The sequence below is a fragment of the Dermatophagoides pteronyssinus genome, unplaced genomic scaffold (assembly GCF_027571235.1).
Source record: "Dermatophagoides pteronyssinus isolate colony J.1.1.1.1 unplaced genomic scaffold, Derpt_VIB-CSIC_2022.12 sq0015, whole genome shotgun sequence".
Taxonomy (NCBI): Eukaryota; Metazoa; Arthropoda; class Arachnida; order Sarcoptiformes; family Pyroglyphidae; genus Dermatophagoides; species Dermatophagoides pteronyssinus.
The window spans coordinates 818,202-839,678 of NW_027461539.1; the positions used below are offsets into that span (position 1 = coordinate 818,202).

At 28.2% G+C, this 21,477-nt stretch overlaps 10 protein-coding genes and 1 long non-coding RNA gene across 12 annotated transcripts; 5 read left to right on the forward strand and 6 right to left on the reverse strand.

Moving 5' to 3' along the window:
* The first annotated feature begins 7 nt into the window (after positions 1-7).
* Positions 8-1,356, forward strand: LOC113791633 (3'(2'),5'-bisphosphate nucleotidase 1). Its single transcript, XM_027341427.2, has 4 exons — positions 8-246; positions 318-419; positions 474-728; positions 802-1,356. The coding sequence occupies exons 1-4, from the start codon at positions 127-129 to the stop codon at positions 1,273-1,275; spliced, it is 951 nt and encodes a 316-aa protein (XP_027197228.1). The 5' UTR covers positions 8-126; the 3' UTR covers positions 1,276-1,356.
* Positions 1,357-1,396: 40 nt separating this feature from the next.
* On the forward strand, positions 1,397-2,568 carry RFeSP (Rieske iron-sulfur protein). Its single transcript, XM_027341416.2, has 3 exons — positions 1,397-1,738; positions 1,815-2,111; positions 2,170-2,568. The coding sequence occupies exons 1-3, from the start codon at positions 1,489-1,491 to the stop codon at positions 2,478-2,480; spliced, it is 858 nt and encodes a 285-aa protein (XP_027197217.2). The 5' UTR covers positions 1,397-1,488; the 3' UTR covers positions 2,481-2,568.
* Positions 2,569-2,587: 19 nt separating this feature from the next.
* LOC142645607 (cell growth regulator with RING finger domain protein 1-like) lies at positions 2,588-4,710 on the forward strand. Its single transcript, XM_075822210.1, has one exon. The coding sequence runs from the start codon at positions 2,625-2,627 to the stop codon at positions 3,576-3,578; it is 954 nt and encodes a 317-aa protein (XP_075678325.1). The 5' UTR covers positions 2,588-2,624; the 3' UTR covers positions 3,579-4,710.
* Positions 3,551-6,152, reverse strand: LOC113791622 (EH domain-containing protein 3-like). The gene is made up of 7 exons (XM_075822208.1): positions 6,041-6,152; positions 5,506-5,947; positions 4,788-5,435; positions 4,496-4,709; positions 4,164-4,430; positions 3,912-4,099; positions 3,551-3,834 (listed from the first exon to the last, which is right to left on the reverse strand). Exons 2-7 carry the CDS (start codon positions 5,672-5,674, stop codon positions 3,605-3,607), a joined length of 1,716 nt encoding a protein of 571 aa, XP_075678323.1. The 5' UTR covers positions 5,675-5,947; positions 6,041-6,152; the 3' UTR covers positions 3,551-3,604.
* A 223-nt stretch (positions 6,153-6,375) lies between these two features.
* On the reverse strand, positions 6,376-8,651 carry crn (pre-mRNA splicing factor crn). Its single transcript, XM_027341413.2, has one exon. The coding sequence runs from the start codon at positions 8,576-8,578 to the stop codon at positions 6,551-6,553; it is 2,028 nt and encodes a 675-aa protein (XP_027197214.1). The 5' UTR covers positions 8,579-8,651; the 3' UTR covers positions 6,376-6,550.
* Positions 8,652-8,692: 41 nt separating this feature from the next.
* Positions 8,693-9,530, forward strand: AP-2sigma (adaptor protein complex 2, sigma subunit). Its single transcript, XM_027341434.2, has 3 exons — positions 8,693-8,817; positions 8,879-9,028; positions 9,088-9,530. Exons 1-3 carry the CDS (start codon positions 8,815-8,817, stop codon positions 9,361-9,363), a joined length of 429 nt encoding a protein of 142 aa, XP_027197235.1. The 5' UTR covers positions 8,693-8,814; the 3' UTR covers positions 9,364-9,530.
* A 163-nt stretch (positions 9,531-9,693) lies between these two features.
* On the forward strand, positions 9,694-12,648 carry LOC113791592 (uncharacterized). Its single transcript, XM_075822207.1, has 3 exons — positions 9,694-10,181; positions 10,250-10,517; positions 10,578-12,648. Exons 1-3 carry the CDS (start codon positions 9,852-9,854, stop codon positions 11,945-11,947), a joined length of 1,968 nt encoding a protein of 655 aa, XP_075678322.1. The 5' UTR covers positions 9,694-9,851; the 3' UTR covers positions 11,948-12,648.
* On the reverse strand, positions 11,970-13,633 carry LOC113791643 (uncharacterized). Of its 2 annotated transcripts, XM_075822213.1 has the most exons (5): positions 13,413-13,633; positions 13,097-13,354; positions 12,613-13,008; positions 12,457-12,537; positions 11,970-12,381 (listed from the first exon to the last, which is right to left on the reverse strand). In XM_075822213.1, the coding sequence occupies exons 3-5, from the start codon at positions 12,838-12,840 to the stop codon at positions 12,298-12,300; spliced, it is 393 nt and encodes a 130-aa protein (XP_075678328.1). In that variant the 5' UTR covers positions 12,841-13,008; positions 13,097-13,354; positions 13,413-13,633; the 3' UTR covers positions 11,970-12,297. The 2 variants fall into 2 exon arrangements, with proteins under 2 accessions (XP_075678328.1, XP_027197236.1); XM_027341435.2 differs by lacking the exon at positions 13,413-13,633 and having other exon boundaries at positions 13,097-13,392.
* Positions 13,634-14,406: 773 nt separating this feature from the next.
* LOC142645605 (uncharacterized) lies at positions 14,407-17,177 on the reverse strand. Its single transcript, XM_075822203.1, has 2 exons — positions 16,941-17,177; positions 14,407-16,877 (listed from the first exon to the last, which is right to left on the reverse strand). Exons 1-2 carry the CDS (start codon positions 17,175-17,177, stop codon positions 14,436-14,438), a joined length of 2,679 nt encoding a protein of 892 aa, XP_075678318.1. The 3' UTR covers positions 14,407-14,435.
* A 197-nt stretch (positions 17,178-17,374) lies between these two features.
* On the reverse strand, positions 17,375-20,346 carry LOC113791593 (uncharacterized). Its single transcript, XM_075822102.1, has 2 exons — positions 20,085-20,346; positions 17,375-19,991 (listed from the first exon to the last, which is right to left on the reverse strand). Exons 1-2 carry the CDS (start codon positions 20,316-20,318, stop codon positions 17,421-17,423), a joined length of 2,805 nt encoding a protein of 934 aa, XP_075678217.1. The 5' UTR covers positions 20,319-20,346; the 3' UTR covers positions 17,375-17,420.
* Positions 20,347-20,639: 293 nt separating this feature from the next.
* Positions 20,640-21,411, reverse strand: LOC142645564 (uncharacterized). Its single transcript, XR_012846673.1, has 2 exons — positions 20,952-21,411; positions 20,640-20,876 (listed from the first exon to the last, which is right to left on the reverse strand). It is a non-coding gene; the product is annotated as an uncharacterized LOC142645564 (long non-coding RNA).
* Between the last annotated feature and the right edge of the window lie 66 nt (positions 21,412-21,477).

Sequence of the window (21,477 nt, forward strand, 5' to 3'; positions counted from 1 at the left end):
ATTTAAATCCTCAATTTTGTTTTTTTTTCTGGCAAGCTCAAGACGTACAAAAATATCCATTTTTAAAAAATCGATTTTTAATTGACACGTTAACATTAAAAAAAAAATAAAAATTAAACATCCATTATGCATAAAAATCCTGCATTAATTTTACGAATTTTATCATCATCGGTATGCATATCCGAAAAAGCCGGTTCAATTATCAGAGAAATTATTCGTAAAGGAAATCTAAATACAATAGATAAGGTGAAGTATAGTGAATGTCCTTATGACCTTTTTTTCATTTATTTAAAAAATTTTTTTTTGCCTTTTCAAAGGGATTTAATGATCTACAAACTGAAGCTGATAGAAGTTCAGAAAAATGTATTGTAAAATCATTGGAGAAAAAATTTCCCAAATTAACAGTCATTGGTGAAGAGGTATGTATTTCAAGGTTAAAATTAAAATTTTAAAATTTTTTTTTCCCCCAATAGGATCTTGGAGTAAATTATGAAGTTCCTGTAGATTGGATTGTAACAAAACAAGATGAAACAGTATTAGTACAGGAATGTCCATTAGAATATCAAAATCTTAAAGAAGAAGATGATGTTGTTGTTTGGGTAGATCCATTAGATGGTACATCTGAATTTACACAAGGTTTACATGATCATGTAACTATTCTAATTGGTTTATCGGTCAATGGAAAGGCGATTGGTGGTGTTATTCATCAACCATTTTTCAATTATAATGTATGTTGTTTAAATCATTAGAAATGTTTTGTAAAAAGATGATCATTTTCATTTTCATAAAACATATAAATAGCAACCACAACCTGGTCGTACCATTTGGGGATTGATTGGATTAGGTGCATTTGGAATTCAACCAAAAATTCCACCATTAGATAAATTAATTGTTACAACAACACGTTCGCATAGTAATGAAACAATTAATAAATCTGTTGAAGCTTTTCGTCCGGATTTTGTTCTTCGATGTGGCGGTGCTGGCAATAAAGTTTTACAAGTGTTGGAAGGAAATGCTCATGCATATGTATTTGCTAGTAGAGGATGTAAAAAATGGGATACTTGTGCTCCTGAAGCTATTCTTCATAGTTTTGGTGGTCGATTAACTGATTGTTTGGGAAATAATTTAATTTATAAAAAAAATGATAATTTCACTAATGAATTAGGTGTTTTGGCTTCTTATTCACGTGATGTACATGAAAAATATTGTACATTCATACCAACAGAGATCAAAGGTCAATTAATCGAAAAAGCTAAAAGTTTTTTTAAATGTTGATAATTTTTAGCCAACAAAAAAAATTAGATTTTAAATTTTAAATAAGAAAAAAAATAAAAATAAAATTTTTTTGTAAATTTTTTTTTTTTGCAAAACGTCATCTATGAATACAGTGCCCTTGTTGTGTGAGTTGTCTTCATCGGCTGATTTTTCATTGATTTTTTTTTCGACATCGAACTTAGGTGAATTTAAAAAAAAAGAAAAATAAAAAATATGATCCAAAGTCGATCCATTGGAATTGGCCAATTTGCCAAAGCTGTTACACAAGCTTGTGGTGGACAGCGAATAACATCATCATTTCCATCATTGAAACGTGATTGGGAAGAACGAGCTGAAACAATGCCACAATTGGTACCAGCTTTTGCTATTAATTTGCCATTGCATAAAATAACATTGAAACCGGCTTTTAATTTGAATGTTCACCTGTTTAAAAATAAATCTCAAGCAATTAGCGGAATTGGAGGTAAGTCTAATGTCTATATTGAACATTGAACAATTGTTTTGATTAATTTTTTTTTGTCATTTGTTATGAATTTCAGTTAGCCATCAATATAGATTGGCTCATACCGATGTTAATATTCCAGATTTTTCATCATACCGAAGGCCATCAAACAAAGATTTATCACCTAGATCGGCTGAATCTTCTGATGATAGACGTGCTTTTACCTATATTGTAACCGCTGGTGTCGGTGTTGGTGGTGCTGTTGCTGCTAAGCATATGGTTCAAGGTGTACTTAATATGTTATCACCGGCTAGAGATTGTCTTGCTTTGAGTAAAGTTGAAGTTAACATCGGAAACATACCCGAAGGCAAAAATGTTGTTGTTAAATGGCGAGGTAATACAATCTAATCGATTTCCGATTTTTGTTTTCAATCGGTATAATTTTTGTCTAGGTAAACCTGTTTTCATTCGACGACGAACACAAAAAGAAATCGATCAGGAAAGAGCGGTCGATATCAGTCAACTTCGTGATCCAGAACACGATGAAAAACGTGCACCCAATCCAGAATGGTTAGTCGTAGTCGGTATTTGTACTCATCTTGGTTGCGTACCAATAGCTGGTAAAGGAGATTTCGGTGGTTATTATTGTCCTTGTCATGGTAGCCATTATGATGCTTCGGGTAGAATTCGAAAAGGTCCAGCACCAGCTAATCTTGAAGTACCAGATCATGTATTCGATGGTGATACGTTGGTCATTGGTTAAAAAATTGTTTATGATAAAAATTGAATTTCTTGATTTGAAAATTATAGGAAAAAAATAAAATAAAAATATTTCTGTACAATCAAAATAATTTTTAGTCAAAAGATGGCAGCAACAAAAAATAGAATTTTTTTTAGATATATTTCTATGGTGACCCGTAAGATCAACTGCGTTTCGGAATTATTTAAAAAACATTTACAGCAAAAATTCAAAATGAATGATCATGAAAATAATGTTATGACCTGTGGACGGCCACAAAAAATGCCCATCAAATCACAACGTTTACGTAATCCTTTTTTATTACAAATCGATTCTGAATCATTAAAAGTTGATAATTATAATGATGGAGTTAAAGTAAATATTGTTTGTGAATGCTCATTTTGGTTGTTTTCATTTTGGGCTGTTAAAATAAAAGAATTTCATGAAAAATTGGCATATGATTGGTTAACCATTAGGAATTTATTAATCGATAATCAATTTAATCATGATCAATTTGCTTATTATGCTAATGATCCTGAACTTTATCAAGATGAATATAGTAAAATTGTACATAAAATTAAATCACCCGATGAATTGGATTCAACATTTTTTACAAACACTCCACGTGATCGTTATCCATTAGCAATAATATTATTATTGAATGATCGTGAAATTGAAGAACAATTACAAAATAATGATATTGTTATGATGGCATCGATTATTCATTTAAAAGATTCACTTGTACCATTAACCACAAGTGTTATTGGTCAATATATAAAAAGAAAATCCGGCATAGTATTAAATCTACAAGATCTTTATATATGTAGTGAACAATCGAATGAAGATCCAATGCCTAATTGTATAATTTGTTTGGAAAATATGATTACACGTGCAATATTACCATGTCGTCATGCATGTGTTTGTTCAAATTGTTTTGAACAAATTAATACATGTCCATTATGTAGATCACCAATACAAAATTTTATCATTATAAATCAACCAATTCAAACAGAAACGTCTAATGATGATGATCAAGATGATAATCAACAATCCGATAATAAAACTGATATTCATCGAAAACAAAGTCTAATGAATAAAATTCAAAAATTTTTTGGATTTTAATTTTAATATTTAGTATATTTATTTATTCATTGACTATTAATTGTTATCATTCTACGTTTTGATGGTGGTATTAAATGTCTGGGCAATTGTTCAGGCAAATCATAATTTTTAAGTGTAACACTGACTAAAAACATTGCCAATGCAAATTCATCACGATCAAGCATACCATCACGATCAATATCCGACCAATTCCAAATTTTATTCAATATTTTTGCAGGCAAATTTGATTTAAGCATTTCTGCTTTTGCTTTCGAAGCTAAAAAAACAAACCAAACAAAAATGATGATAATAATAATTGTAATGATTTTTATAATTAAAAAAAAACAAACTTACCTGTAACTTTTCCATCTTGAGTTTTCAGTTCATTGAATAATGTTTGATAATTTTCTAGATATTTTACTACAATCCAATTGCTTGGTTCGGTTGAACCTTCATCAAAACCTTCACCTTTTGCAAAACCAAATGGTGTTCCTTCATTGTTTGCCTCGAAAATCATTTTCGGAAATTTACCATTGTTTATTCTGTTGATTTTATTGGAAAATTTTTTTAAATTAAATTATCTTTTTTTTGAAAAAAAATGATTACCTGTCTATCATGTTCGGCAAATCTTCATGGATGAATACATCTTTGGCGGCAAACAATTTTTTATTAAATGTTTTTCTACGATTCAAATTGATTGACATTAATGCTCGTTTCATTTGATTAAGATCGGGTGATTCATCTCTGGTAAAATTATATTGTTTTTCAATTTTTGCACGTATTTTATGTAATTTTCTTAGATATATTTTTTTGATTTGTTTATCAAAAATAAATCGAAGTAATGATGTTCTTCGTATGTTATCCTTGACCATACTATATCATCAACAACAAGAGATTAAATAATGTTTTCTGTAAAAATAAATTCAGAATATACATACGAAATAAGACATGCATGCATCGATACTTGTCTTGTTCTTCGTACAAGACAATTGATTTTTCGTAGTAAACTTTCTTGTGGAAGATTTGATAAATCTTCATAAATACGAAATTCTTCATGTTCATATAGTTTTCTACGTTTTTCATCACCAAATGGTTTTCCCCAAAATGAACCAACATAAATTTGTATTACTTCTTTCATTTCTAAACTTTGACCTTTTTTTTGTTGTTGTTGTGGTTAAAGAAAGAAGAAAAAAGTAGAGAGAAAGGGGTTAACTGATTTAGAAAACTTACCAAGAAACCACATCAAAGCACCAAATATTCGTATCATTTCCTGTTCAGTAACTAAATCAGTTTTATTTAAAACAATTCTTAGTTTATCATCATATTTTCTTATCATTTCAATAATTTTTTGAAATGTACCAGATAATTCTAATTTATGTGCATCAACAAACAGAAAAATTCTATCCGATTGTTGTGCAAACCATTCAATAACACCTTTAAAATCATAACCAGCACTATTATTAGTATCACTTAAAATTCCAGGTGTATCAATAATAGTAATGCCTTTAAGAACAGTACTATTAACCTGGGCGGCTTGAAAACGATTCAAAAAATTACCACCAAATTTTGTAAGCGGTTTAAAACGTTTTCGATCATCATTAACTAATGCATTTCCCGGTATAATAGAATTTTCTTCACCATACATTACTGCAACAAATTTATCGGTAGTTGGTTCAGGACCAATACGTATTCCTGGATAATCTTTATCAATCAAATATTTTACGAATGTTGATTTCCCTGATGAATATTGACCAATCAATAAAATCATTGGTTTTGCACGGAAAAATGCATCATCCGGTTCGGTTGCATATGGAAAATCTTTATAAAGAAAACTTTCTTCAAATGGACGAAATTTTTCTTCATAAGCTTGTTTTAAATCTTACCAAAAAAATAATGAAAAGAAATATTACAATTTTCAAACATTTTTAGCCAAAAAAAATTTGCTCACCTTTAATAATGCTTTCATTAGTTTGTTGAATAGTTTCCATATATTCCAATAAAGTATTTTTATCAACAAATTTCGTTACTTCATTGTAAAGATCGGATGGTATTAATTTGGATGTTTCACCACCATTTTTTTTCTTATTTTTATCCTTTTTTTTCTTTTGATTTGACATTGTTGTTGTTGTTGTTGTTAAAAGAAGAAATTTTTTCTGGAACAACGTATATGGAAGAAAGAAAAAAAGGATTTTTGTTTGAATTATGCAAACTAAGATATTTTGCTGGGATAATATTTTGTGAGCGAGTTTTTTGATTTGATAAGTCCTTCAGCTATTGATCATCGTCGTCGTTTTCATTTATTCGTAATCAGCCGCTAAAAATCGATACAAAATACAAACATTCTTGACTAACATTCGAAAACGAAATGATAAACGAATAAACACACGCGACTAATAGGATAACGAAAAACAAAATTGGAAGATCAATCAATTAATTATGATTAAATCAATAAATTTATTATTCGGATGTTGTTTTCTATTTACTTTTGCTTTTAAAAAATCGGTTGATGTATACTTGCAATTTTTTTAACCGTTTCGAATAACATAACCCGAACAAGAAGAAAGAAAGAAAGAAGCAACATGTTTTTGTAAAAATTCCTCGTCATTCGGATTGTTTGTTTTTTAAAGTTATTCAATCATTGAACAATGTTATTAATGAATTTTTTCGAAAAAAAATGTGATGGCGCATTCATTATTATTTTGTAAAAGTTTTTTCAATTCATTGTACGCCTTTTAGAAAAATAAATCAAAATGTCTTTCCTGTGAAATAAAATGAAATTGTCCTTTTTTTTTGTTTCAAAGTTAAAACATTGGCATGATTAAAAATGAATGAATTTTATTTTACATTGAATGTTTATAATGTAAAAATATTAGATGCTTTTACAAAACACGAAAAAAATGATGATAAATTCGACTAATCACAAAATATCATTTTGAAAATAGATAGGTAGGCGCATATTATTCGAATAAGGTAAAAAATTATAAATAATTTTTTCATGAAGATTCGCTAGATGACGTTTGCGGTTGTTGTTGATTCTGTTTCCATTTTTTGGCCATTTCCAAAAATTTAAGATGAACAGCATTTTCAGTTTCATTTGGAAAAATATAATCAAAATATTCTTCCCAACCAGCATCGGATCCATCATCTGTTTGAATTTTTCTTCGTTTTTTAACTTTTTTCGGCATCTGTTTACGTATCGATGCTAATGATTTTTCATCACCATATTTTGTTTCAAATTCTAACCATGCTTCCAATAACATTAATCGTGATTCTTTTTCACCATCTTTCAATGATCTATTTGCTCGTTGATAAATATTTCTAGATTGTAATACACCAAATTCATGATCATCTTTGTTGGCCAATAATTCAAATTGAGCAAAACTTATCCAAACTTTTACATGTTCAGTACGTTCTAATAAACGTTCATATAGATTTCTAGCCAGATCAAATTCTTCCATTTCGATTTCAAAATCAATATATGCTTTCCAAATAACTTCAGGCATATCTAATTTTGGTTGATCAATTGCAATTTCAAACAATTGTCGGGCACGATCAATTTCGCCAAGTATATTTTCTAATTCGGCAAATTTCATCCACGTTATACAATTATGTGGTGCATATTCCAAATATTTTTGATATAAAATACGACATCGATCAAATTCACGTAGTTGAATTTCAAGTTCAATATATTCTTTAAATAGTTTATCTTTTGGACAAAGACCAATAGATGTTCCCAATATTTTACGTGCTTCGGTTAGATTTTTTCTTCGTATTTCAAATTTGGCTGCCATTATCCAAATTTTAGCAAATGTAAATGATTTATGTGGAATAAGTTTTTCCAAAAGAAATTTATAAATTTCTCTTGTTTTTTCATAATCTTTATTTTCAAGTTCTTCATATATGGCATAATAAATCCAAAGATAAATATATCGACGCCATAATCGTTTTTCTTTTTTCAATGGTACATTTGCAACAGCTTTTTCATATACTTCTCTTGTCATTTCAACATCACCTTCATCTTCCATAAGACGAACATAATCAAACCATAGATCATAATTGAATGGATTTTGTTTCAATTCATCTTCATAATGTGTTTTTCTTTTGTTAAAAATAACATCTTCAATTTCAAAACGATTACCATGTTTTTTTTCAAACAATGAATATTGTTTGAAAATATTTTGCCTATTTTCGATACTTAATTTTTCCAATGCATATTTATAAATAACACGAACACGATCATATTCATGTTGACTTTCTTCGAATCGAGCAAAAGCCATAAACAAATATTCATCAAGATAATCATCACCAAAAAATTCGATAGCTTTTTCATATACATCACGACTGTTTGCAATAAATCCATTCTGTTCTTCAAAATGAGCAAATCTGATCCAATTTTTTACTTCAGGATGAACGGTAACAAAACGTGAATAAATAGCACGAACTCGATCAATTTCATTATAACGTAATTCAAATTTAACATATGTAAACCAGGCTTGTTCATTTGGTTCCCAATCCATCCATCGTTCGAATACTTGTCGACAACCGGATAAATTTTGTAACATTTCTTCCATATAAACATATTTGTACCAAAATTGATTAACACGTGGTAATATTAATACAGCACGATCCAATACATTTCGGGCATGATTTATTTGTCGATTTCGCATTTCCATTTGTGAATATTTTAGCCATATTTTAATATTTCGATAATCAACATCCAATGCACGTTCATAAATTGAACGAGCACGTTGAATTTCTTGTTGACTTTCTTCCCATTTAGCATATTTAATCCAATTACTAAATGATGAACGATTTTTACGAATATTATCTTCGAATGCTTTACGTTTTCGGAGCTGATAATCGGCTAATTCATCTGGATCGGATATTTTTTGTTTCGGTGGTGGTGGAACAATTTCAAGTTCTCGTTCTTTTGCTTCTCTTAAAATTTGCTCAGCTGTAATTTGAATTTCAGCTGGAGCTTTATTTTTCACTTTAGTTTTGGCGGCTTTTCCTCTAATCATTTTTGAAATTTAGTTAAATTTTTTTCAGATAAAAAGTAAAAAATTAAATCAAAAATGTCGAACACAAAAAAATGCTGAAAATATGATCGTGTTTTTTTTTCTCTCTCAATAGGAGTCGCACACAAGTAACGTGACGTTATTTTATTTGTTTGGGCGTTTGGACAGTTCGGGAATTGATTGTTGTAAATGTCATTTTGATTTATCTAAATTCATAATCGACAAAATCATCTACAAAAATGGTTTGATTTTTGAAGAATTTTTCAAACTTTTTATCAACTTTTCTTTCCATCATTTATTTAGATTCGATTCATTCTTATTCAAAATCGTGCGGGTAAAACACGTCTAGCCAAATGGTATATGAATTTTGATGATGATGAAAAACAAAAATTAATCGAAGAAGTTCATGCTGTTGTCACTGTTCGTGATGCTAAACATACTAATTTTGTCGAGGTAAGTTTAGTTGAATATATATCATCTTAAAAGCTAATTTAATTCAATTCAATCCTTAGTTTCGTAATTTCAAAATTGTCTATCGACGTTATGCTGGATTATATTTTTGTATATGTGTTGATGTGAGCGATAATAATCTTGTCTATCTAGAAGCAATACATAATTTTGTCGAAGTACTAAATGAATATTTTCATAATGTATGCGAATTGGATTTAGTATTTAATTTTTATAAAGTTTATTCAGTTGTTGATGAAATGTTTTTGGCTGGTGAAATACGTGAAACAAGTCAAACAAAAGTATTGAAACAATTATTGGTTTATAATTCGCTCGAATAATGAATATTCAAGAATAGGTTTATCCTGATCATTCAAAACAAAAACTTTTGTCTTATTATTCGTCTTATTATTAGACATCTTCCAAAATTTCCAATTTTTTTCTTTTCATTTTAATTTTTAATTCCATTATGTAATTTATTATATAATAAAAATCCAATAAATTTACAACAAAAAAAAAAGTATTTTCATTTTATTTATATGATAACGGGTCATCCATTTTGGCCGTCTATTCCGGAAAATTCTTTCTGTTTCGTATATATAGATTCCATCTATATAGTTTTACCCGAATCGAGAGACTCAAAATAAAAAATGAAAATTGTTTTCAAGTCTTGATCTACTTTGGCATGTTGTGGAACCGTCAACCAATAGCAATATAGGAAGGTCGTATTTGCCTGGATTTTTTCCCCTTGTTGTTTTTTTGTTCGGTATAAACAATCAGCAAACCAAAAATTTTGCATTTGCAACTGTGAAATTCAAATCCCGAAAAAATGATAAAATTTTACAATTTTTGTTTCTTTTCCTATTTATATTTATTGAATTTTGTTAGTGGAATAGATGAAAAGAATATTCTTTCGAATCATAATGTATCATTGACTAGGAATTCAAAATCTGTTGATCATTCATCATCGACAACATCGAAAGGATCAGAATATTTTTATAAAAATTTTCGTATTAATAAAAATTCTATTATTAAAACACATGATTCTCGATCATTAGGTGCAAAATATCTAAATGAAACTGAATTATCATCAAATGATGAATGTTTATCATGGTGTTGGAATACAACAAATTGTAATTTAGCTGTATTTGAAGAAAAAGTAACAATCGAATATTCTAGAATTATGATTTGATGAAAGAAATTAATCTTTGTTTCTTTTGTTTACAGACACGTGGAAGCTGTTATCTATTTGATTGTGGATCATTACAAGATTTTAAATGTCGTTTTGCATCACATGCATTCTATACAAGTTCAATATTACAAACAAATCGAAATTCATTTCTATTGAATGAATGGAAATCACAAACAAGTCAGGAAAATGAATTGGTTGGTTTGAAAGAAAAACCACAACATATTATTAATGATGGTGGTATTGTTACATCTCAAACAATTGATTCAATAAAATTGGATACAACAACAGCATCGATTGCAAAAGGTATGTAGAAAAACAAAACAAATTTAACTTTGTTTAACCCCTTCATCCTCTAAATTTTAGTATCAAAATGTCGACATTATCAATTTGAATGTAGAAACAATAGTGAATGTATTGCAATATATAATGTTTGTGATGGTATTGCACAATGTTCAGATGGTAGTGATGAATCAATTGAATTAGAATGTCATAAATCACGTTTGAATAATAATCAACAACATATTATAGATAATAATATTGTTCATACAATGTCCAATGATCCGGTTTCATTACAGAATACAATCGACAATAATAATAATAATAATGGTAGCCATATACAAACAAATCCAATACAAAATCGAGGAATTTTACCATCAAATTATATTCTATCATCACCATCTTCTTCATTTCATAATCCAAATATTCAAAATTCAAAATCCGTACCATATTCAAATATTAACTTTAATTATCCTAAATCAATAAATGATAAACAACAACAAGTTTTAGATGAAAATAGTTTACCATCACCCAGAAATCATATTCAAGGAGATTATAATGAATATAATAATAATAATAATAATATTTGGGGATCAAATTGGAATCAATATTCATTACCGGAAAAACAATTGGATAAATCATTATCATCATCGATCAATGATGATCAACAACAACAACAACAACAACTTCAACAGCTTCAATCGAACGTAAAAGTTGAACCAATTTATTGGCCTTCATTTAAATATCAACAAAATATTCCACAGGAAAATTTTCTACAATCACATTCATTATCATCAACATCGAATGATATTGTTGCACCATATTTTTTACCAAATTCTTTATCATTAATGGATGATAATAGTCGTACGAAATTAGATTATACACAACAATTACAACAACCAAAATCATCATCAATTGTATTACAACAACAACAACAACAACAACCATTTTCACCATATCGAATTGCTAATACACAAAAACAACTTCTTCAACAACAACAACAACATTCATTAAGTAATGAATTCAAAAATAATTTACCATTATCAATTGGAAATAAATTCAATGATACAGTTAATAATTTATCAATGAAAATCAATGACAATGTTAAACAACAATCAAATAATAAAAATGACAAAATAATCGATATTCCGATGACAAATTTAAAATATTCAAATATAATGTCGAATGAAAAAATGTCAATCAAAAATCATCAACCATCAACAAATAATATTATTGCCATATCGTATATGCATGATCGTCAAGCTTCACAACAACAACAACAAAATGGACGAGAAACAAATAGTGCTGTTATTGCATTAACATTAGGTTTATTAATCACCTGTATATTAATAGTTATTGTTGGTTGTCGTATGAAAACATTTAAAAAACGTATTGCACGTCGTGGTCGATCATTAGCACATGATTCGGATTATTTAATTAATGGAATGTATTTGTAAATGAAAAGAAGAAAAAATTCAGTTTGTCAATTCAGTCAGTCAGTTTATTTTAATCGTTCGTTGTAGCCATCAAAACATTCGATTGTTTGAATGATCGTTTGTTTTTTCTGTTTCATGTACATATAACTCTGTGACTCAATGGCAATATTATGGGTTATTTTTGGCCATATCAGATTTTCATTTCTTGACCAGAAAAAAAAACAAAACAAAACAAAAAAAAAAATGCTGGGCAACAAATTTTTTTTTTTTACATGTAATAAATGCATACACGGAAATGAAGAAATTTTGAAAGATACACACACTATTTACACCTAAAAAAGACATCATTCATTTTGTTGATTGTTTGTTTGTTATAACGTATTAGCCTTTTCCAATAATTCCACAATAAATTTTTCGACCAATTCTTTGGATTTTTTTGCATCGATTAATTTTTCCTGAAAATTGAAAACAAAAACAAAAACACCGATTCAAATAAAAGAAAAAAAAATTATTGGATAATTTTTACTCACTCTTAACCATTGTTTACGTATTTTACCTTCCAAATCTAAAACTTCATCAAGATCGATATCGATATTGTTCAGGTTATCATCCTGTATGTTATGTTTGGAAATAGCAAAAAAATATTACCAAAAATATTCTGTTTTTGTCTTTATCTTTTCACTTACAGAATCAAATAAAAATTGTAACTGTTCATACATCCATGTTTCAACTTTTAAACGTTTTTTTATCAAATTCATTTGATGTTGTCCATATTTAGCTGTTAAATAACGTTTTTTTCTTTCATTCATTTTATTATTATCATCTGTTTTGAAATTTACATGATGTAATGATTGTTTGGATTGTGGCGATGATGTTGTCGATGGTGATGATGATGATTGAGTTTTTGTTGTCATTTTTTTTTTAATTGAAAAACGAAATTATCGATGAATTTGACAAATGAAAACCAGAAAGAAAAACAAAACAAAACAACGAATCTCTAAATTATCATTGAAACGTGGCTTATTCTTTGTTCGAAATGGCTAGAAAAATGATTTCGAAAAAAAAATTTCACACATTCGATCCTGTTGAATTGTAAGTATTTTGAAAGAAATCAATGACGGAAAAAAAATAATTTATAACATTTTCAGTAGGTGTTATATAATAATTTACCCGTCGTCTATGTAGGTTGTGACGATAATGGAAACAAAAATTTGGATGATTGCACACTGATATATGTCTGATGATGATGATGAACTGAACTGAAACAATGATGATGATGATACAAATAACAAAGATTAACTGGATATAACGGCCACAAATGATGATTTGAAGAGAGAAATTTTTTTCTTTTCTTGTTTTCTTCTTCTTCACGTTGTTCAATTCGGTTGCTCTTGATAATGAATGTTTTGGTCGGATAGAAATAATGAACTGAAAGAAGAAAAGAAAATTGTCAAAAAATAACAAGAAATTCTACAAAGACACAGACTATGTATGATTAATATTTTGGCAAAATTCTTGAATTTTTTTTTCTTTCCCCGTCAAGCTAAAAATAATTTCAATAGTTTGCCACAACCAACCAAAAACAACCGTTTGAAAACAGAAATATCTACAGGTGAAATTTTGTTTTTTGTTTTTTTGGAAAATTGAAATAATCAATCTTTTGCTCCAAACGAATATATCGCGTGTGGTTGTAGCTCTCTTTTTTTTCACTGATTGAAAAAATATTTTTATCCACATTTTAGCAATCATTTTTCAATCATCTTCATTTTTGCTTTGCTTTGCTTTTCTCTCGTTTGTTTCTTTTAAAACGGAAGTTTTTTGTTGTTGTTGTACATTTTGTATCATTTGCTTTCCCCTATGCGGACATTTCTTGCTTGCATGCACAATTACAACTCGAAAATTGTTCATGCTATCTCTCTCTATTCCCTCCAGTATTTTCTTAATTATTTTTTCAATTAAAATTGCGGAAAAAAATTGAAATAAACATTTTTTTATTTTAAAAAAAAATCTCTTCAATGTTTTCTCTACCGGTTTGTTTTGCCTTGCTTGAATCAACAATAGCCAGGTTAGGAAAGAAAAGAAAAGAAAGAGAAAAGGAGAGAGGGTCATTATCATTATCATTCATTCATTCATTCATTCGTCACTGAAAATCTGATGTTAGGGTTAGTAAAGAAAAAGATTGAATGAATGAATCATTCGTTTGTTCGCTGTTGTTTGTTCATCATCCGATCATCCATTACCCGTCATTTAAAGTCATTGTCCGCAATTGATGATATTGTTGGTGTTGGTGGTGTTTGGTAAGGTCGATGATATTTTTTTCATCAGGTTTTCCAGATTGTATTCAGAGTTGGAAACCAATGAAAATTATAATCGCAAAAACACAAAAATTTTATAAATATATAAAAAAAAAGTTATGATAATTTTGAGACCACCTAAAGGAATATCGTTTTAATCTTTTTTTATTTTGTAAATAATAAATGTAATTTTTTATTTTTTTTTTGTTATTAAATTAAAAATGTTTAGTAAAATCGGTAAATTGTTGTTCAGGCAATTGTTGTGTTGCTGCTGTTGTTGAAAAAATTGTTTGATTCATTGTTTTTTGTATACGTTTTGCTAATGAATCTATGAAATTGGATGATTGTTGTTGTTGTTTTGTAGATAATGTTGATGATAATTTGATTTGACCACCACTATACTCTGATTGTTGTACATTAGATGGCACCTTGATATCTTTGTTGAATGATTTTTTATCTTCAATAAATTCTTTCAATAAATTCTTTTCATCATTACTTAATTCATTTACATTTCCTATTTCATTAGTTTCTCTTTTGGTTCTTTGTGAATAAAGTGTCAAATAATATTGATAATAATCTTCATTTTCTTCTAATGCTTCTTTAATGGATTCTAATTCATTATTGTATGATTTTTCAAGCTTTTCAATCAATTTTTTATCAACATTTTCTATTTGTTGTTTTTGTTTAACAATATTATTTCTTATATTTTGTTCATCCATATTTAGTTTTCTTTGTTTTTCAATCATATTTAATTGTTTTTCAACAAAATCTATTTGTTCATTTTTTTTAGCTAATTTTTCTTTTTTCGCTTCAATTATAGCTTTTAATTCATTAAGATCTTTTTCTTGATCAATAAGTCGTTCTTTTTCTGCTTGTTGAAATTTTTTCAACATTTTTACTTCAAAATCTACTGTTGATGTTTTTTGTTTTTCTTTATTAAGATAATAATTTTGTCGAAACAATTGTTTGGCATTTTCTTTATTTTGTTTTGCATTTTCAAATCGTATTATTTCATCCTTTAGTATTTCTTCAAAATTTTTATTTTCTAATCTATATTTTTCTGCTTGTTTTTTTCGATCTAAAAAGTCGATTCTCAATTTTTTTAGATTTTCCTTACTTAGATTACCGCTTTTTTCCATTTCATTTAGTTGTTTTTCTTCATTATCTAATTGTTTCATTTCATCAGCCAATTCATTGTTTCTCCTTTCTATTATAGCTTTGTAATGATCGATTTTTTTTTGAAATTCTTCTTCTTGTCTTTTTAATTCTGGTTGAAATTTTATCCATTCTAATTCAAATTCTAAATCATCATCTTTTTGAGAAATTTGTTCGTCTATCAGATTGTCGCTTGCTGTCTTTTGCTGGTTCGATTGCTGTTTCATGTTCACAACGCTGACTGGCGGCGTATCTTCTTCAAACGAATTTTTTTGAATTTTTGAATTTGGTTTTTCCGGTTCCAATTCGGTTGTTTTTTGCTCTTCTATCAAGCTATCTTTTAATGACTTCGATACAGATTTTTTCTCTTGACGTTTGCTGGCTTGATCTTTATTTGAAATTTCAGGCTTTTCTAAATTTTTATCAACTGAATTTTGCTCATTTTGCAACTTTTCATGTGCAATTTTCTTGGCTTGGTCTTTACATGTAGACTTTCCTGATATCTTACTTAACCTTTTATTGAATGGATTTTGTTCATTTCGAAACCTATTCCTGGTTGATTTAAATTTTGTCGTCCATTCTTTCAGCTGATCCATATTTCCCGGTTCAGGAAAGTCTGTAGTTTTTATCATTTCACGATGGACATTGACTTGTTCTCGATTAAAAGCCCTGATCATTTGTGCCAAAAGTGGATCGCTGTTTATTTCTTCAATCGAACTTTCATACTTTGTTTGCTCTGTTGATATTTTGTCTAATTCTAATCGATTATTTTGGATATTTTCAAACTGTCGACGAGCTTCTGATCGGATCAATTCTTCTCGTTTCAGTTGTTCTTCACTCTTCACTTCCGTTTTCGGCCATAACTTTTTCAAAAAATTTTTACTTTTCGTTACCACACCGGTTGGTTGTTTATAATATTTTTCTGGATTTTCATTGAAATCATCCCAGAAACTTGGATCATTTTTCGACTTTGCTTCGATTTGTGATTTGATTTTTTTCTCTAATTCTTTTTCAATTTTATTCATTTCTTTTTTCAATATTTGTACTTCATCTTCTTTTTTAATCGGTTGTGGTTCTTCATTATTACCCGTCTGTTTCGATGCGTTTTGTAAGGATTTATTGTTGAGATTATCCACTTCATGATCATAAACAGCACGAGCGTATTCCATTTCATAAATTTTTTGAAATTGTTCTGCCTTGTAAGCTTTTTTTGCATTTGATTCTGGGTTAAGCTGCTTTCTCCAAAAGAAAATACAACCAACAATCAGAGTTATAATTGCTCCTGCAGCAATTCCTAATATTATCCATATCGTATTATCACCTCCATCCTTACTCTTGCTACAAGGATTGTTTGCCATGATTGGTTGACATGATTTATCAAACAATCGTCTTGTTTCTTTGTCATTGCGGTCGGAATAGTTTGCGTCACATTCAGACAATACTTTGGTTTCGCATTTTAGGACATCATATACGAAGCAACAAAAATTCCAACTTTCAGTGTACTGTGTGTTTAAGAAAAAAAACATTATGATTTGACTTGAGGAATAATTATTGAATCATCTTACATAATGTTGTATCTCTATTTTCCATTTTTTAATGGCATTTATTTGACAGGTTCTATATTCTTTTTCGGTTGTTTTATGATCGGATGTTCCTGTACATTTATTCGGTACACCATATACTGTTTTATATGGTATCATAATTTGATCATTAGACTTTTCATGTTGAACTACAACCGAAACAATCCTTCGAATAAAATAGAAAAATAAAATACTAATTTTCAAACACATAATATTTTTCATTTTTTTTAACACCAAAATTACAAATTTAAATTTTTTCTGATTCTGGATTTTTATATATTATTTTCACTATTTGTTAATTGGATTCAATTACGAACAATTTTTTTTCTTCTTACGATTGAATTCAAAATAATTTGTTTTCAAAATTTAATAACATTTAAATTTTAATTTTATTCAATAAATTTTTTTAAAAATAAAAAAAAAATTTTATAATTTTTTTTTTGTTCTAGCTTGTAAAAAAAATATTTAAAAATGTTTAGTAAAATCGGGAAATTGTTGTTCAGGTAATTGTGTTGCTGCAGATAAAATTGTTTGTTTCATTGCTTTTTGTATACGTTTTGTTAATGAATCAGTAATATTGGATGATGATTGTTGTTGTTGTTGCTGTGTTGTTGTTGATGATAATTTTGGTTGAATAATTTGTTCGGATTGTTGTTGTTGTTGTTGTTGTTCATTAGTTATATCTTTGTTGAATGGTGTTTTTTTCTTAATAAATTTCAATTTACTTTTACTCAATTTTTCATTCTGTTCAATTTTATCATCATTACTAATTTCTCTTTTTGATCTTTTTTGATCGCTAGATATATTTTGTTCATCTTTTTGTTTTATGGTTGTTGTTTTTGTTGTTGATTTTGGCTGCGGTGGTGGTGGTGGTGGTGGCGGCGGCGGAGATGTTTGGTCATCATTTTGTTTCAATGATGAAAAATATTCTTCTTTTTCTTCTGCCATTAGTTTAAATGATTGTTTTTTTCTTTTTATTGATTCACTCATTCTATTAACTTCATGTTTACGATATTCTAATGTATCCAGTTGTTCTTGTATTTCTAGTTTTATATTTTTTATTTCTTTTTTTGTTTCATCATCCAAATCATTAACATCCAATTCGTTTTCAATTCGTTTTACATCATTTAATTTTTTTTTTAATTCAACTGCTTTTTTAGCATTTTCATATTTTTTCTCGTGAACATATTCACTCAATTCTTCAATATATGTTTTCAAATCTTCAAGTGCTTTTTCTTCCAATTCTGGATCAAACGTAACTTGTTTTGTTGCTTTTGATTGTAAACTTTCTGTTTGTATTTGATCTTGTTGTTGTTCGGATTTTGCATTTTTCAATATACTTTGTAATGGTTTTTTATCTTTATCATCATCGGAAATAAAAACCGGTACTTTTTCATCATCTGAATCCGATTCAAGTAATGTTTCCATATCTGAATCGGTTAAATGTATTGGTGTAAATCCTTCATTTTCAACTCCTCCACCATCTATATTGACTTTTCGTTTTAAAAACATTTCTTCGATTTCTTTTCTTTTTTTTTCTCTTCTTAATTGTTTTGCTAAAATTGCTTGTTCTTCTTCTTCTGGTGATGGTGGTGGTTTCGATTCAATATGTTGTTTGTCTTCAATGTTGGTTGTTGTTGTTGTTGTTGTTGTTTGCTGTATTTTATCATCGGATGAAATTTTTTTCAAAATTCCATCAGTTTTCTTTTCTTGTTTCAATTCAATTTTTTGTTCATCTTCGATGATTTCAATTTGATTTAATGGCTTTTCTTTACTAACCGAATCATCTGTTGGAATTTCTGAAATTTGATCTTTTACCGATGTTTTTTCCGTTTTTTTATCGGATGATATTCTTTTCAAAATTCCGGTGGTCGTTTGATCTTCTACTGGTTTCGATTCAAATTGTTGTTCGCCACCTACTACGTTGCTGGCTGGTGGTGTTTCTATCTTTTCATCTTTGATCGAAACATTTGTTTGAATTTCGGACATTCCATCTTTAACTGATGTTTTTTCCGTTTTTTTATCGGATGAAATTCTTTTCAAAATTCCGGTGGTCGTTTGATCTTCAACTGGTTTCGATATAAATTGTTGTTCGCCATCAACCACGTTGCTGGCTGTAGGTGTTTCTATCTTTTCATCTTTGATCGAAACATTTGTTGAAATTTCAGACATTCGATCTTCTACTGTTTTCGTTCCAGATTTCTTATCATCTACTAAGCTTAATAAATTTTCTGGTTTTTTATCTTTGAACGATTTTCTTGTCGAAAGTTTTCTATTCTTTTGATCATCAATACTAGTTGTAGTATCTGTTATCGGTTTTGTTTCGACTATATCTTGTAACAATTTCGTTTGTTTATTCTTTTCATCGTCCAACAACAATCCATCAACAATTTGATCATCTTCAGATAATTTTCTATACTTTCCTTGCACTGTTGATATTTGATCTGATTGTAATTCATCGTTTTGAATATTTTCATATTGTCCACGAGCAATTGTTTTTTTTCTATCAAGTTTTTTCTCTTTTTCACCTTTATTTTTTCCAAATTTTTGTCCAAAAATATTTTTCTTTTTTGTTTTCACACCAGATGATCGTGATCCGCTACTTTTACTACTAATCGTAGATACGCTATCGGTAGTAGATTTTTTATCCAAAATATCCAATCCTTTTTCCGAAACCGAATCTTTTCTATGGATTTTTTGTAAATTTTTTGATTCATTTTTCGGTAAAATTGCTAAATTATTTTTCTTTTTATTATTTTTATAAAAATAACATCCTAAACCTGCAGCTATACTTGATATTAAACTTCCGATTCCTAATACTATCCATAACCATGTAAGATCTTTATTTTCACTATCGATTTTAGCTTCATAACCACAAGAATTGTTTGCTATGATTGGTTGACATGATTTATCAAACAATCGTCTTGTTTCTTTATCATTACGATCAGAATAATCTTGATCACATTCAGACAATACTTTTGTCTCACATTCCAAAACACCATATACGAAACAACAAAATTTCAAGCTTTCGGTGTACTTTCAGTGTTTGAAACAAAAAAAAAAAAACAAAAAACAACAAAAAATATTGTATGATTATTTTGACTTACCAATGAAATAATCAAAACTTACATAATGTTGTATCTCTATTTTCCATTTATTAATAGCATTCATTTGACATGTTTGATAATTTTCGGAAATCGTTTGATAATCCGATTGTCCTTTACATTTACTTGGTAAACCATATAATGGTTTATATGGTATCATTAATTTTTCATTTTTTTGAGTTTGAATTTCATCACTAACAATCATTGAAATAAAATGAAAAAACATAAAACCAATTTTCAAATGCATAATATTTTTCATTTTTCAAACAACACTAAAATTTCCAAATAACAATAAATAATTTTTCGTTTTGGATTTTTATGTTTCATGTTTCACTATTGTTATTGGATTTCAATTACGAACTTTTCACTATTGATTTTCGAACATTCGAAAATCAATCATATTGTTTCAAATCGATTCGAACATGAATACAGTTCTTTTTTTCGAATTAATTAATTAATTAGCATTTTCTAACTGTTCAGCAACAAGTTTTGCTTTGAAAAAAAATCTTTGCTTTTTTTCCCGCGTTCAATTTTGAACAATAATTTGATGAAAAAAAAAGAAAAACCGATGAAATGAAAGTTTAATAATATGAATTTTATTTGTTTGTTTTATTAGTTATTTGTTAGTTATTTGTTAGTTATTTTAATTAGTTTTTTGTATTGTTGTTCAGACATTTGTGTTAATGTTGAAAAAATTGTTTGATTCATTTGTTTATATTCGTGTATTGGCCAACCAATCCATGATTATTGGATGATTTTTGTTGTTGTATAGATGTGATGATGAAACAAAACAGCAAAAATTCCAATTGTCGGTGTACTGTATTTGAAAGTGAAAAAAATAACAAATTATGATTTGACTTGTGGAATAATCATTGAATCAGTGTATACTTACATAATGTTGTATCTCTCTCTATTTGCCATTTTTTTCTTAATCGCATTTATTTGACAGGTTCGATATTTTTCTTCGGTCGTTTTATGATCGGATGTTCCTGTACATTTACCGGATATACCATATACTGTTTTATATGGTATCATATTTCTATCATGTAACTTTTCATCTTGAACATCATCCTTAACAACAATCATTCGAATAAAATAAAACAAACAAATGTCGATTTGGAAATGTAAAATAGTTTGTTTCATTATCCAAAATTTCGACACACAAAACATTATTTTCTGATTCTGGATTTTTATATGTTATATTTTCACTATTGTTATCGGATTTAATTAAGAACGATTACGATTTAATTTGTATCGACGAAAATTACAAGTTTGTTGTTTTTAAACGAATTTTCGTGATAGGGGTTTCACACTAGCAGCAATGTGAATGAAATATTTCAAATGCAATATTTCACTACATTTCAGCCTTATGGACTAACGAACAATTTTTACCAATGAATTGAATTCGAACATTTGTT